A 15,795-nucleotide genomic window follows, 5' to 3' on the forward strand; every position below is an offset into this window, starting at 1 on the left:
GCATAGTGTCCATGCATTGCAATATGTAAAGAAACACAACACCACTCTATTACAAATGTTTAATTTGTGCATTCATGACAGGCAACAAACAATGACTGCCAAATGCTTTTTTTTTTTTTTTACACCAGGGCCAACAGTCTTATGCAACTTCAATATGGTGTACCATTTAAAAGCTTGTCTGTCTTTGCAACATGCGCAAGCAGCCATTTAAGCAAAACCTTTGTACATTCTATTTTCATAATTATGCTATACATAGATAAAAATAAAAACTTGATAAAATTAGTGCTTTCAGCTCAATTGTGTTTACATATACATATATACCCTGCCCTTCCCTGTAGTGATTCATGTCAACATGTATGCACAAACTGGCACTGAGATCTGTTCATTGTCAATCCATCAAATTCACTGTTTCCCCAGTTCAGGACCAGGTGAATGGGTTTTGGTAGTAAGCTGTAATGAGACACTTAGGATTAGTCTTATTTATTTGACAAAGTCCAACAACCGACTGAGGTATCAGGGGTGGAGTCTGTTTCTGAACTACAGTCTTAGTCATCTAAGATGAATGGATCCGAGTTCGAGACTTAACCCTGTTAGAAATACCAGAGAAAGGAGGATCACCCACGCAAGATTGCTTTTTACTGAACGAGGTGCAACTACACCCTGTACATCGTATGCAGCACTCCACCAAGGATTTGGGGTAGGAGGATATGGTCTTCTCGTGTGCAAGACAGCCACCAGAGGGCCTGCAAGAGTCAAGACCTGAAGGTTGAATCTCAAAAAGTGTACTTCCTCACACTGACCTTGGCCCTTTCTTAGAACAGATACTGAGTTGCAGGAGACACAGTCAGACTTTGGAGATTCACCCAACATAAAAAATGAAGCACCATACCAAAAGCTGATTGTTAATGTCCACGATTGTGTCCATGACTTCTTGTAAGATGGAACTGTCTACAATTATCAATATTAATAGCACAGTGTTATTAAATTCCTTAATTGTAGATGCCATGTGTAAAGAAACAGTGCCTTTCCAGGACATGGAGGTACAGCATTACTATCCTGCTTGAAAAGAGTTCAACTGATTTTCAGGTAAAAGAAAAAGCACAAGATATTCTTACTACAACCGAAGACCAAGTATAGTGTTGTTGTAAAATCTAAGTAGCTTGTAACACTGGATGGACTGTAGTCGTTTCTTCTTACAATTAATAACTTTGAGGGGAAAAAAGTGAAATCTATGGGTTTCAAGTCAAGAAGCAGTAGTAGTCAATACGTTTACTGTCTTATAACTGTAGTGTCAGTTCAGTGATAATGCTGTGAGCACTCAAGTCTGAGTGACTAATACATGGCAGACATGTCAACCTTACAGCGAGATAAAATTCCACTAGCTATGGCAGAGCATTGCAAATTACTCATTACAATATGGAGGAGTATAATCTGTACAGATAAAAAAAACAAACAGACAGTGACTATGAATAACATGATCATGATGTAACGGTTTCCTTGACAGTTTGTATGAAAACATTCTCAGTGGTCAGACAATGGACACGGTGTGTGCAGAGGGAGACTCATTCTCCACCCCTCGTTCACGCAGGATATAGAAAATAGGACAACAAAATTGTTTCTCTTTTTGCTATAAAAAAAGTTCTTCATTTTTGTTTAAAAAAATACACGGGGCAGGCTGTCTTTTAAATGGTAGAGTGCGCCCATAGGCTGGAGGAGCGATTTCCGTCGTTCCCTCTCAATGTTCTAGATGAGGAGAGGTGTTAAAAACGTGAGCTACAGTCAGCGCTGTGTTGGTTCACAGTGTGTGTGTTGGGGGAGGGTGCGCTTTGATGCATTAGAGGGCAGGAGGGGGGCTAACACCAGTCAGCAATGTAGTCAAAGTCAGAGAACATGTCCTGCTCATCCACATTCAGCGCTCGTGGTTCTCTAGGAGGGGTCAGAATGGGTGCTTCTGAGGTAAATTCATCGTCAAAGTTGCTGACATCGTTAGCCCCCTGGATGGTTGGCACAAACGGAGGCTTCACCTTCTTGGCCAGCAGTCCATTCCAATCCATATTCTAAAAATAATATGAAATATACACATTTGACAAATGTAAGCACTGACATGTAAATGTTCCAAACTCATCGAAAATCTATTGGGGCTGTGAATGAGATTAGTAATATGATTCACCCTGAAGAATAGATGTTTCTTGACTTCTTCTGCATCCCTCTCTCCTGCCCCCAGGCGGCGCTCTGGACTCCTCCTCAAAAGCTACAGGCAAAATGAAACCAAAGCTACGATGAGGTCATCTGGTGGTTTCTCTTGAGAGTTTATAATCAGAACGTCCAGTGGGTTGACATACGGCTGGTTCCAAACAGATACGGCATGGCGCGGTGCACTGTTCGAGTTGTGTTTATAGACCAGAGATCTAGCACTCACCCTCCTCATGATGGAGATGGCCTCTGTGGAGAGGAACCTTGGGTAGCGCACTTCATCGTTGACGATGCTGTCAAACACCTCCTCTTCATCATCCCCGGGGAAGGGGGACTGCGGGCCGAGCAAAATGTTAGCCGTGTCAGATAAACAAAGTGGTTTATACTAAAAGTCTATACAACATACCAACATCAAACTGTAAAATAAAATCCCTGCCATAACTCTCAGCCAAGTCAAGGTCTTCATATGTTTCTAATGAAACGTATGAAGAAGCTTTCTGAGCTGAAGATACTGACCTCCCCAACCAGCATCTCGAAGATGAGCACCCCCAGCCCCCACCAGTCCACAGCACGGGTGTAGGAGGTCTCGGTGAGCACCTCGGGGGCCAGGAACTCTGGCGTTCCACAGAATGTGCTGGTGCGGTCCCTGAACCCCATTCCTGACACACATGTAAACATTATCATCAACAGAGGACAGACTTGAAGCATCTCCATCAGAAAATATCATGGTTGGTGTTCTGCTCTGGATAGAGAGTGTAGGATCTCATCCAAATACAGCTGGTGTTAAACACTGCCACCTTTAAGGAGTCTTACCCTCTTTGCAAAGGCCAAAGTCAGCAATCTTTACATAGCCCTCGGTGTCCAAGAGCAGATTGTCCAGCTTCAAATCCCTGCAGATCCAAGTGAGGGTCAATGTTATGATCAGGACCAGCATCTGTCTAGTCCTGGTGCGACAAAACTTACAGGCCAGCAAGCAGTGCTAATTCATGGAAGTCTCTTACCTGTAAACAATCTTATGGTCGTGCAGGAACTGTAGGCCCAATACAACACAAGCTGCATAAAATCTGTAAAAGGAGGATTACAAAGGTTGATCTCAGCTATAGATTAGCTAGACAAGTTTGTAGAAAAACTCTCTTTCCCTGCCTGATATCTGATACGGTGGACTTGAAAGCAACCAAAAGCCATTTCAACCAGATTTTTGAGTTAGGGGCCCCTGTAAATGATCTCGATACAGAAAGAAGTCTGGTTCTGACCAAGCAGGGGATATTTGGCATCTCTAGATTGGAAACAGGAAGGTTTCCCAGATCCTTGGTCGGGATTCAGGCGTTTGGCGACTCACATGGCTCTGGGCTCTGAGAAGACGTCGGCATGGATGTGCATCATCAGGTCGCCCCCAGCAGCGTACTCCATGACAAAGCACACATGCTCCGGGGTCTGGAAGCACGCGAACAGGTTGACCAGGAAGGGGTGACGGACGCTGTTCACCGTCTCAAAGATCCTCTTCTCACACATCAGGCTGACGGGGAGATTGGGGGAGGTTTCATGAAGTCAATCTGATTGGGCTACGATTGGCTGACATCTCTTGAATGATCGTGCCAGGTTTGAAGCCTTACCTGTCCACCTCATCTCGGGCCACTATGTCACCTTTCTTTAAGGCTTTGATGGCAAACATTTCACCTGTGACTTTATATTCCGCTAGCAAAACCTGTAGAACGAGAGGAGAACTGTTTCAGAACATCTGGGTTGTTTCAAATGTCCTTTCATTTGAAATTAGTTATAGATGTTAGCTACGGCAGTAGAGGCTGGGTGTGCACCTTTCCAAAATGACCACGCCCAAGGACTGCCACACACTTGAAATCTTTGAGACTGAACTGAAAAGGCTCTTCTTCCCTGGGATTGAAACATGGCATTAGGTACATTAGTTACCATTCGGACACATATCAGCACAAACAATCAGGGTGCCAAATACAACAGTCTGATATACAACAAGTACAAATACAACAAGACCCTGCTGGGGAGCAACCTTATCTCGGTGTCTTTCTGTATGGCTGTGAGTTCCAGGTCTGGGGGCTGGATCTCATGTTCTACCCCTCCATCCAGGTCAGCCTTCACCGCTATGCTGTTCCTCTTGTTGAGGAAGTCAAATGATGCCAGGGCATCCTGTGGAGATAGCAGACACTTGAGACGGTAGAAGATCCTTCCGACAACATGAGGTGATTTAGGACTCAGGAGACGGCATCACTGAGATTGGGATTTTGTCTTTGCAGTTCCGGTGCAAATTAGAGGTGATCGTTGCAGTCGCGCGTGTTGCATCTTGCCACAATCATCTGTGATCTCACGACAATCTATATTCTGTACTTCCTGGCTCAAGTATCTCTATGGTAACCACTGTCCGTACCTGTACTTCCTCTTTCCCGGGCAGTTTGTCCTGTGCAATTGGTTCTCTGTTGACATCGGGTGCAGGGTAATGCTTTGGGCCTGGGGTGGGCTCTTTGTCAAAGTCCAGCTTGGTAACCAGTGGGTCACTGGCAGGGAGGGAAAGAGATTCATGAGAGACGGCTGTGCTGTATAAACACCAGTCTGTGTTTCAAAGCTTGTTTGAGCAATGCGAGAAGTACCCATGAGCAAGCCATAAGTGGTTTTCTATAAGGGTCTCTTGGATGAGTGTGTGTGTGTTTACAATGGGGGGAGGGGTTGGTGTATACCCTCTCCTATAGAGTCCCAAACCTTGTGGGTGTAGGGGAGCCAGGCAGACTGCTGGGCCCTGTGTCTGAGACCTGCGGGCTGAAGGAGTTGGTGCTAACGGTGGGTATGGCCCTCCTGACCAGCCGGCCCCACGTGGCGATGTTGATGTTCATCTGAGGGGCACGCGGGAAGGTTTTCCCTGAGGGACCAAGAAGAGCAAAGGCCAGGTCAGTGACACGACAGCCTCCATTTCTTCGTTTCACATTCTCACACAGCACACTACACTTCCATCTCCCTCACAAGGTAAGAGAGCATGGGTTCTTCATGACAAGAAGAGGATATTCACTTTTAAATTGTATATAGTAAGTGTATCAGTATGTGTTGTACATCAGGAGTGTGTGGACTCACCTTGCTGCTTGGAGAAGATCTTCTTTTGTCTTTGCAGCTTCGGCCGTCGCTCAATGACAGGGTTGAAAAACGTGACCTGGAAGCAAGAACAAAGATGAACACCATGCATCCTGGCCAACAGACTGAAAGAGGCAGGTATGATGGCTGACATGGGCATCGGCTGTGCTGTGACTGTGAGCTGCCAGGAGCGCTTCTATAGCGAATGGTAAAATGACAGTGTGTGTGTGTGTGTGTTACCTCAGCAAAAAGGGTCCCCTGGGGCTCCAGATAAAGGCACATCCCGTGGCGCTGGTTGTCCAGGAAGTCCTCCAACCGCAGGAACTTGACGGCACAGAGGGAGCGCCAGTCTCGCCAGTACACAGAGATCTCCAGCTCGCGCGACTGGAGGTGACACACAGCCATCTTTAACATCGCCATGTAACAACGGATGGGCTTGTGGATTTACAGTGTGTGCGCACGAGTGCATGCGTGCGTGTGTGTGTGTTTGCGTGTGTTGTCCGTACCCTGTCCAGCTCCAGTGTAAACTTCTGGTCCCAGGCCTGATTGCTTGCAGGCCTCCAACTTGTCTGACCCACGACTGTGTTGTCTAGTTTCAGCACAGCGCTGATCTCATCTGGAGGACGGGAGAGAGGGACATTGGCACGAGGTAGAGACATACTGTGTCGTTTCAACACATGAATCCACTTGGTTCAGTCCAGTTCTACCCCCCCCCATTATGCCTGTACAACTGAGTGTAGGTGTTTTGATCGGAGCAACAAGGGTCTGCTTACTGGACAGGTCTTCACTCTTGGAGAGGTTCCTAGCGCTGGCCCCCCTGCTCCTGTTCCCCCGGCTCATGAAGGAGGAGCGGGTCTCGCTGGGGCTCCAGCCTGGCAGCGGCACGGAACCGGCTTTGGAACGACCCGGAACGTTCTCCAGCAGGTCTTGACAGCCCATGAGCCTGACGTCTAACGTACCTGTGGACAATACACAGTTTTCTTCAGGTTAGTCGATGGGCACAGTGCCGAATGGGATGAAGCCAGTGTGTGCTGTTTGTCAGTATGGGATTTGTTTACAATCACTTCTCCCTGGTCCCCTACCTGTGAGTGCGGCGGGCTTGGCCACGGTGCTGTACTGGTTCTGGGTGGAGATGATGCTGGAGCGGGGACTGAGGGCCGGCGCCGCCATGAGGGACAGCTCCTCCACGATGCTGCTGCTGCGAGGGTGGTTCTTGGGCAACTCGCTCAGCCTCTGCTCCAGGGAGAACTTGAGCAGGTCCAGCTTCTGACTGGACTCGTTAAAGCGGGCCTGGGCCTAGGGGCAACACAACAGGGTGGTTGGGGCGTCAACTTGGGGGATGTACACACACACGCAACGTCGTAGGAACACTCAAGCCGAAATCTACTGTTCCTTTGCGATGAACTGAGACAGGACCAGGGCCAGGCTCCAGTGAGGGCAGAGAGAGAGAAAGAGAGAGAGAGAGAGAGAGAGAGAGAGAGAGGGAGAGAGGGAGAGAGGGAGAGAGGGAGAGAGAGAGAGAGAGAGAGAGAGAGAGAGAGAGAGAGGGAGAGAGGGAGAGAGGGAGAGAGGGAGAGAGGGAGAGAGGGAGAGAGGGAGAGAGGGAGAGAGGGAGAGAGGGAGAGAGGGGGAGAGATAGCGAGCGAGAGAGCGAGCGAGATAGCGAGCGAGATAGCGAGCGAGATAGCGAGCGAGAGAGAAAGTACCTCGGAGTGTGCTCTCTTCTCCGTCACCTTGCCGGAGCCCAGGAGCTTCATGACGTTCTTGGCGCCCTCTGCCACGGCCGACTCGATCCTAGCGTGATGACACAGCTCCTCCACCCGCAGGTCCAGAGGGCTGATGATGGGCTTGGCTGGAGACGGAGACGGAGGTTACAGAGAGAGGCGTGCACAGCGAGATCAGTCGGCCAGCGAGTGAATGTGGATGTCAGCTTACCCATGACGTCGTTGTTATCAAAGTTCAACTCGCTGGCCTGGCTGGCTTTGAGGATCTGCATCCGAATGAACTCAATCTTTGTCTTGCTGTCTTGAAGCATCTGTTGAGCGGTTGCTAGTAACTTCCGATCCTGTAAAACATACCAAAGAAAGGACAAATATAACGACATAGTCTGTATCATTTCTGCCTTTATTATTTTATATCGTCAAAGTATATAGAGACTAAATAGACAGGGGAGAGAGAGACAAAGGCACGCAGCAAAGGGGACAGGCAGGATTTGAACCCAGGCCCCTGCAGTAAAGCTTCAGTCCATGTGGAACGCACACTTGGCCGGTGTGGCACAAGGCCTAAACTACAGTTGATACTGAACTGCTTTTATAAATATATGTAAACATAATAACAAAAGGTACACAGAATATGGGACTCCTCAAACCACATCTGACTTTCCAGTTCATCAAGAGCAGAGTTACACAACCCCAACCTGGCCTTGTCAAATCATGCCCTTAATTGGAGCAAAACTATGAATGACCACATGGAAAACTTGATTCACCCCCCGATGAAAGTGGAATGTCATTGTGTTGTGTGCGTCGTGTTATCGCTGGCCCTTGGAGTAAACTAGACTCCACCCAGAATTCCTCCCGCCGTCCGACCGCACTCTGGCGGTGTGGCGTGCAGGAAGGGCTTCCGTCTGACAGGCATTTCCTGGCTGACATCATCAGACTGGGCTATTTCCCACAGGATGGTGCCACTCTCTCTCTCCTGGCTCTCAGGACAGCACTGACTGGTGTCGCTGACGTTCCCCACCTAGCCTGGTGGTGAACGGCACCGGCGTACACGACACTGTCTGTCTCCGACGCCATCGCCGTTATCAGAATCACCTTGAATCCCCGGAAATAGCTGGCTACATGCAAACACACATTCGCCCTGGTGTTTATCACCATCAAGGTGACTGAAATTTCACACCTTTGCTTATGTCAATATCGGCCTATACGCAGTATTTTCTGATCCAGAGACGAGATGATATTGGCTACAGCGTGGCAACATCTCAGGTCTTCTGAATGACGCAAGTCATGAAGTACACTGAACCTACAAATAAGCATTGACTTGAAACAACACAGTCATGGTTTCTACCATTACGACTCTTGGGTGCTGAATGTTGCCATCAATGACTACTACCTCTGATAATAGACTGTGGCATTGGAGCACTCCTTGACATCCCACACCTTGGCTGATATCTTAGCCCGCTAATAGGGTCTGTCTGCTAATGGCCTGATATGATTGATTTTTGTGTTGCTGCTCTGCCACACTGACGAACAACCACTCCATACAGGGCAGGCCAATAACACGGTGCTAATGTGGCTGGTATTACACAACTCCTTACTCCGCCGTCATTGCTAGCTCTGTTCATCAAACCCTACCACTTTGTCTGGTGCAACAGGTTTCTGCTCCTCCCTAGAGATGACACTAAACACAATGTGCGGAACACAAAATGACACAGAGGAAACACGGTGCCAAGACACTAATGGTGTTGGTGTCTTATCGCCTCCTAAATGTCACCATTGGGACTGGTGTGAGAAAGCTCCCTTGTTTGGACTTGTGCCAACGGTACCACACCACACAGAGAGACGCGAGCGCACCTTTGAGGAGCCGTTGGAGTACATCTGGATCATGTTCTCCGCTCCCTGTTTGACCTTGAGCTCAATGTCGTTCTGTTTCTTCAGGGCGGCCAGGCGACTGCTGCTGGTGCACATCCTTGCCTCGCTGGCCGGCGTGTCAGGGGTCAGAGGGCATTCTAGAATAGGAATATAGGTAGACGTGGATACAATGTTTTGAAGCTGGTATGATTAACACCCACCCATGCACAAAACCACAAACACCACACACACCATTGTGATTATTTTGGGGTAGGTAAAGGGAAGATATAACATACAACACAAAGCATTGATGCATTACAATAGAACACACAACATAGCAAACGACTTGGCAAACTTAAAATACTGTTTGGATATTTCAACTATGGATTGAGGGTATTTTTTCTAACTAGTCATCTTGAGGCATTGGGAAGGCTTTCAAATTATACAAATACTTAGGGGAACCCCTGTGGCACTATGAGAGAACAAGTTCATGCTTGCTACTCTAACAAAAACAAATAGATGTTACTGTATATTCAAATACGTGGGCTGCATGTTGAGCCATTTGTGACAACCACTTATTAAGAAATACATTTTAGGCAGTTGTTTTGCCATCCCTCTGGGGAAATTCAGGAACTCTGTTCCCCCATCTGCCCAAGGGTTTCTGGGTCTTGCAATAGACCTAGCGTGCTCCACATCTCACCCAAACCAAAAACAAAAGTGCCCTCTATAATTTCAGTTGAGCTGCAATGCAGAAGGATGAGCTCACTGCTTTTCGTGCCTGGGCTCGAACAGTAAACCCCTCCCCAGCTCCAACTGTAGGAGGATGGTGTGAACGCTCGCTTCTTCACACACAGGTGGGCAAAAAAAAGAAAAAAAGAAAAACCTGCCAGACTGCCTGACTTCTCCTGTTTCCTTGTTGTGCCGTCAGCTGGGAGGCTGCAGCTCTCCAGATCTCCCTGAGCAACAGCTGGGCTAATGAGTATTATACCGAGTACTGTGTGACGTTAGATGGACGCGAAGGCCACCTACCTCAGCTAAACCCAGCAGGCAGCACCATTTATCTCCATGACCAAATCGACACGAGCTCAACCGAAAAGCCTTTTAATGTCTTCCAGCGTGAGTTTAAGAGTGACACATCTTGCTCATTTAAAACAGTGTTGCCTCTGGAGACAGTGGAAACACCGGAGGGTGGCTTTGATCCTGCCAAACCGGGTCTGATGATTCATCTAATCAGCCATTAACCATGGAGAGCCTCCCCACTGTGGTTTCCCTAAATAGGGTTAGGGGGAGAACACGTCACACATCCGATACCAACTGTTGTGGAGTCTGCTACAAATGAGGAGAGTTGTGAGGCACCTGGGTTTCCTCAGATGGTTCAAAACCAGGAACTTAACCAAGGTCAACATGGTGATGGTGCTGTGTTACATCTCAGACACAGTTAATGGTGGGGCTGCACTGCCTTCTCAGATACGCGTGTGTGCCTGTGCGAGTGAAAGTGGGTATGAAAGACGGAATGGGCCAGCATTCGAAAGAGGGGGTTCCCTTCATTGAGGAGTTTTTTCTGGAGGTCAGGCCAAGTCAGGCAGTCAGGGGCCGAAGTGCTCCATTCAGCCCACGCTGGGCCAGATGACATGTGCTGAGCCACTGAATAGCAAGCAGGCTGATGTCACTTCTGGACAGCTGACAGGGGAACCCTCCCCTAGTTCACCACCTGATCTGAGGTCAGGCAAACCCAGGGGGAGCACGCTCTAAACACTCCTACTCCACCCACTTAACAACGGACCCCAGACCTGCCTCGCAGACTGTTGTTCTGCTGGTAACAGGATATTATGACTGGAACAGGGAGAGCAGATCTGACATCAGCTGTCGAGGGCAGAGAGTAACCAGAGCCTCCCCTGCTGTTCTAGAACTTGGCTGCCGAGGAACAGGCCTGGGGTCAGCCAGTCCCAGTACAGGGAGCTCTCCCTGTGACAACCAGCGACATTCCACTGGCAATGCGTCACTGAACAAAAGCCATTTCTCTTCAGATAAGGGGTCAATGAGTCAGGCTAAATTTGTTCCCACTTTTAAAAAAAACTACCAAGATGCCCCCACCCCTCTTCCCCTCTACTTCCTAGGTTACCGTACAGTCTAAGTCTAAACCGTTCTTCGCCTCTTTACCCATTTTAAGAAGCCGACGAATCCATTTGGATAACGCTACACTAAATGATATATTCTCTTCCAGTAGCACTCGAACCCTGTGGCTGACCAAACGCATAACAGTGGGTTAAAGCAGCCCTGAAGGTAACAAATGGCCACCTATTGTAACACTGGAAGGAATGTGAAATGCAACAATGTCAGCTCCTGGAGTATGAGTCACCCCAATAGACCGAGTCTGTGCAGTCTCTATAGACCTGTGTCTGTATTTGGGAAGCATTGTTTGGGACTGCTGTTGCTTGGACGTCATAAGACTGAAACGCCGCCACAGTTAATGGCTAAACGATTCCCTGCTACGCCATGTATGTCAATGTTACCTATGAGTTCATCTGGGTCCTTGACAACAATGTGAGCGTTGAGCTCCTGCAGCTCTTGGTGCAGCTCCTCAACCTTCTTGTTGGACTTCTTCAGCATGTTGTCCACGTAGGCCAGGCTCTTCTTGTCCGTGGTCACCTTACGCAGGTTCTCCGCTCCTTCCTTAATCTTGAGCTCCTTGCGGATCTCGCGGCGGATCTGCTCCTTGATTTCATCCAGCTTCTGCTGCACCATGGTGTCCGACAGGTCCAGGTTGTGGCCCAGGCCCAGCCGCTCAGACACCAGCTGGCCCCTGGCATCACCCTGGGAGAGCAACCACAAACACAGGAGTCAGAGAACCAAAAGAACTGAAGCTGCTAGGGATATTTTTGTGGTAAAAAAATAAAAAATAACACTGCTTGCAACTTCGACTTAACACCTCGTATTCATTTGAAAGTTGTTCCACTTTCTTCACTGCAATCTTTCCAGGGGGAACTTTTCACTTTATTGCTGTTACAAATTTGGTTTGTTATACTCTGCATACGTGTCAAGGAAGTAAAGACATGGAGTTGTTTCCAATTCAAAATCGAGTGTAGGGTTAGAGTTTAGTTCATGTATATCACCCAAAGCAGTCTTGTCAGGTTAGGCAGGATTTTCTTTTAGAGTCTGCTTTTTGATAGGGTTGGATTGAAGGTCATCATACAACACAAGGGAAGTCCCTTCTACATGAACACACACTTCTGACACACTCTGAAAAGGTTCAAAAAGCTATGATATTAGTGTCATTTACTAAATCTACATTCCAAGCTCCTGTCACATTACAATTTAAGACTTTTGAGGCCAAAACAAGCTTAAGCTAGTCACTATCTTGGCTAACCAGCTTAAGATAACGGAGCTTACTGCTCCATTCATAAAAAAGTGTAGTGAGCCCTCGGAACAAGACCACATCATCATCATCCTACTATCACTGAGCAGTCTGATACTGGGTCTCTAGACCCCATTGCTAGCGGCATATCTAACACATTGAAGATACACAGCCGTGGAAGGCTGTTTTCCTCTGTTAGCCTAGGCAAATTCATCCTTACCACCGCATCGTCAAAATCATCCACCTCCATCTCTACAACATCTGTTGCACAAGCCAGTCCACGCATGTTCTACTGTTCTGTGTGCTCTCAGAAAGAAAAAAACACCAGACACTTACACCTGAAAAGGTCTCTCTTTTCTTCACGTGTCAGGCTGTTCTCTCGTTACTACAACCACGGTTGGTCAACTCTTAAGTCAGTGTCTGTCACTCACTCACTCACTCACACACACACACACACACACACACACACACACACACACACACACACACACACACACACACACACACACACACACACACACACACACACACACACACACACACACACACACTCCCCTCCCCATCCTAACACACACACAAAGAAATGCACAAAGACACACACAAACAAAAGACACACACACACACACAAACAACCATTGAAATGAGCCCAGAAGATGAACCGTCTCAGGAGGGGCAGCCAAATCCTTCTTAGCCTCTCACTCAGTGAGGTCACAGCAGCCGCGAATGCACCCTAATCTCCCTCTGGGGAGAGAGTGGCGTCTCAAAATAAACTTGAGTTAAAAACAAAACGCCAGCCGACCAATGGCCTCCCCCCATGGAGCAACGTGTGTGGTGAGAGACAGGAGGAGGGGACGTCGGGAGCTTTGTAAGGCATCGTATACTGATGTTACAGGCTCAGCGCCATGCAAAGAATGACAAGAACTGATTGGACAGCACAGAACATCATAAACTGGGATGCCTTATGAGCTTGCTAGACGGCCCCAAAGTAGGCTATGTGGTTTAACCCCTGCTCTTATTTTACCCACTTACTGTCTAGCTTCTCTGGTTAAAATACTGAGTGTGTGTTTGAGATTAGGGTGTACGGTCTGGCTTGCTAAATCTTTCAAAACCCCACCCTCTACACCCCTTCATAAGTGCTTGCCAGAGGCATATATAGCACATGTGCGTCCTAGTCCAGAGGGAGAGAGGCTCCTTGTATGACTCATGGGTAAAATGGAGGTCACAACTCTTAGAAAAGGTAAAGAGAAGCTGCTTGCACACAGCTCAACCCAGAATGTTTGCATTGTTGCAGTGTTTGAACAGAGTACTGTGTGAAGATCATGTGCTGGTGTCCAAAAATGAGGAAACCTTTTGAAAAAGGTAGACAACGTCTAAGAATTACTAGTCTGCTAATTAAATAAATTAAAAAACAGGTTAAATAAGTTCGATTTGAAATACATGTATCCTGTTAAAATGTCCCTTAACTAATAAAACATACTTTAATACCATGTAAACATTAGGTCACTAACCTTCACTGAAAGCAGGCTAAATAGTGTTTAAGCCTAAAAGCTCAAATTCCAACAGGAGGTCTATTCAATTCATTACACAGGAAAGGTTAAGGACAATATGCCAAAAGTCCTACCTACCTACAGGTTCCCCAGTTGAAAGAACTGTTGTTTTTTTATATATGAGAGACAATAAATAGCTACATCAAAAATAGAATCACAGGCTCATGTTACACACATTGTTGCACACACACATTCTCATATGCTGCTTTTAACCACTTACAATATTGATCCAAAACCCCAAAAACTTAAGTTACTGGCTAGTAAAAAAAAAAGTGTACCATGACCAATCTTAAAAGAAGCTAGCCTCTCCTCTGTTTGGGGGCTTTCAGGAAGCTTCATGGGTTCCACAGTGGTCTCTCTTTCAAGGGGTCAGCAATAGACGGAGAATAAGATTAGCTGGTCTAAATAAGACAAAGTTTGGCAGTCATGGTTGCATGGCTCATGGTTTCTCATGTTACATTGTGGCAGAGACAACGTCCAAATCTTGACAAACATGTAAACAGCATATATTATTGTTAAAACACCTGTGGAGTTACAATTAGATATAAATAGACTACCTGGAGGCATAATTCAAAACCATAATGACAATGTAGGCAATACTAACAAAAATGCTTGCCTATGACCATAATTTTGTTGACAAACGTACACGAGCACATTTGCTCAAGTGAACTGTTATTACGTAGAAATGTAACTCACACTTTTAATGATGCTGTAGCTGTTGTTCAAATAGAGTTCCACAAAAGCTACGTGCATACTTCAACGTTACCAAACCACAGCCATTGCTAAACTATCTATTCCCACTCAACTTGTCTGCCAAATGATAACGCTGTAGTTACGTTAAACTGATATACATACAGAAAGTTGTAACAAAAATGTTATTTTCATAATTGTTTCCCAGGCCTCAATCCATAATTCCCAGGCAATCCTCCGGGACAGAAAGAATAGAAAGCAAAACGTGCTTATTTTTCCTTACACCGGAAACACACAAGTAATCTACGATAGAATAAAGACGTTTACTACCTAGAAATGTGAGTTTTACAACTACTTTGCGCACTTAACGCAATAGTTGTCAACTTTTCCTACCTGCACAGAATCGGCGGCCATCTTGGCTTTCGACTTTGAATCAAACTCTACGGAGAGAGAGGGGTGGTGTGGAGGAACTCCAAAAGCAGCCTTGTTTCAAGTTTCCCTCTCGTGAAACAAAAATATGTTATGCGGTGACCATACCATCGGTCACCCTGGAAAAACGGGACTTTCCATGTTTTCGCTATACTTCTTGCATCCTCGTTCAAAGTTGCAGCAGTCCAAAATATCTCCTATTCTTCATAAATCCAGCTGTAACATAAACCTATCACACGGATTTTGGAGAGAGAGGCGGTGGTTTGAGTGGAAATGCTTTAGCGTCCGCCCATAGGAGCTATGCACTCCCAGAGCCCATCTCCAGCGGACAGATTCTATTCGCACTTTCACGTGATCATAAACTTCACACACGAGCAACACACTTCTTTAATAACACCCCCCAAATGTTGTTTAAATATATATAGCCAATACACTTTAAACAATAGGCAATTTTAATGACAAAAAAATACAAAGTGTTAACTGATATGAGATATACGACTACCGCAATAGGCTATAATCCAAGTAATGCAGGGATTATAGCACAATCATCATCCTCTTAAAATTCTGACAGAGACTTGAAGCTTTAGACAATGAGTAGATTGTATTTAGAATGAAAACATATGTCAGGCTGTTGTTCCCAGTTTTAGGTAGTCCACTGTCAAGTTTTTATGTGGCTGTAGGCCATACAACTTCAGTTATGGGTTATGGCTCTACAAAGACCTGGTAGCATGTGAAAGTAAAGGCCATATGGTGTCTGGTTGAGACCTACTGAACTTCTTCTGTGTTTGATAAACCCACTAGTGCCTATTGTTTGCTGTGCTGTACATTATGCTAAAAGGGACCTATTATTTTGAGTGATGTGTTGTTGTTTGACTGCGTGTCAACATGCGGAGTGCAGTTTGCGTGGAAACATTTAGATTTC

The 15,795-nt window shown here is 46.5% G+C and overlaps 1 protein-coding gene across 2 annotated transcripts; it reads right to left on the minus strand.

Moving 5' to 3' along the window:
- Positions 1-45: 45 nt before the first annotated feature.
- On the minus strand, positions 46-15,172 carry pkn2a (protein kinase N2a). Of its 2 annotated transcripts, none has more exons than XM_084706922.1 (22): positions 14,838-15,172; positions 11,366-11,666; positions 8,856-9,010; positions 7,219-7,348; positions 6,990-7,135; positions 6,366-6,579; positions 6,057-6,242; positions 5,790-5,899; positions 5,524-5,667; positions 5,287-5,362; positions 4,921-5,077; positions 4,592-4,718; positions 4,217-4,353; positions 4,008-4,083; positions 3,807-3,898; positions 3,533-3,709; positions 3,195-3,257; positions 3,007-3,083; positions 2,710-2,852; positions 2,420-2,527; positions 2,171-2,251; positions 46-2,057 (listed from the first exon to the last, which is right to left on the minus strand). In XM_084706922.1, exons 1-22 carry the CDS (start codon positions 14,856-14,858, stop codon positions 1,854-1,856), a joined length of 2,925 nt encoding a protein of 974 aa, XP_084563048.1. In that variant the 5' UTR covers positions 14,859-15,172; the 3' UTR covers positions 46-1,853. The 2 variants fall into 2 exon arrangements, with proteins under 2 accessions (XP_084563048.1, XP_084563049.1); XM_084706923.1 differs by lacking the exon at positions 14,838-15,172 and adding an exon at positions 12,428-12,766.
- Positions 15,173-15,795: the final 623 nt, after the last annotated feature.

Source organism: Hypomesus nipponensis, chromosome 10 (genome assembly GCF_054491055.1).
Source record: "Hypomesus nipponensis isolate SF chromosome 10, ASM5449105v1, whole genome shotgun sequence".
NCBI lineage: Eukaryota > Metazoa > Chordata > Actinopteri > Osmeriformes > Osmeridae > Hypomesus > Hypomesus nipponensis.

Excerpts from the sequence above, each read along its gene's own strand:
- pkn2a (XM_084706923.1), bottom strand. The coding sequence starts at position 12,493 with ATGCGTGGACTGGCTTGTGCAACAGATGTTGTAGAGATGGAGGTGGAT. Across the intron at positions 11,667-12,427 it reads ATGATTTTGACGATGCGGTG|GGTGATGCCAGGGGCCAGCT; the intron begins GTAAGGATGAAT and ends TTGCTCTCCCAG. Across the intron at positions 5,363-5,523 it reads AGGGGACCCTTTTTGCTGAG|GTCACGTTTTTCAACCCTGT; the intron begins GTAACACACACA and ends TCTTGCTTCCAG.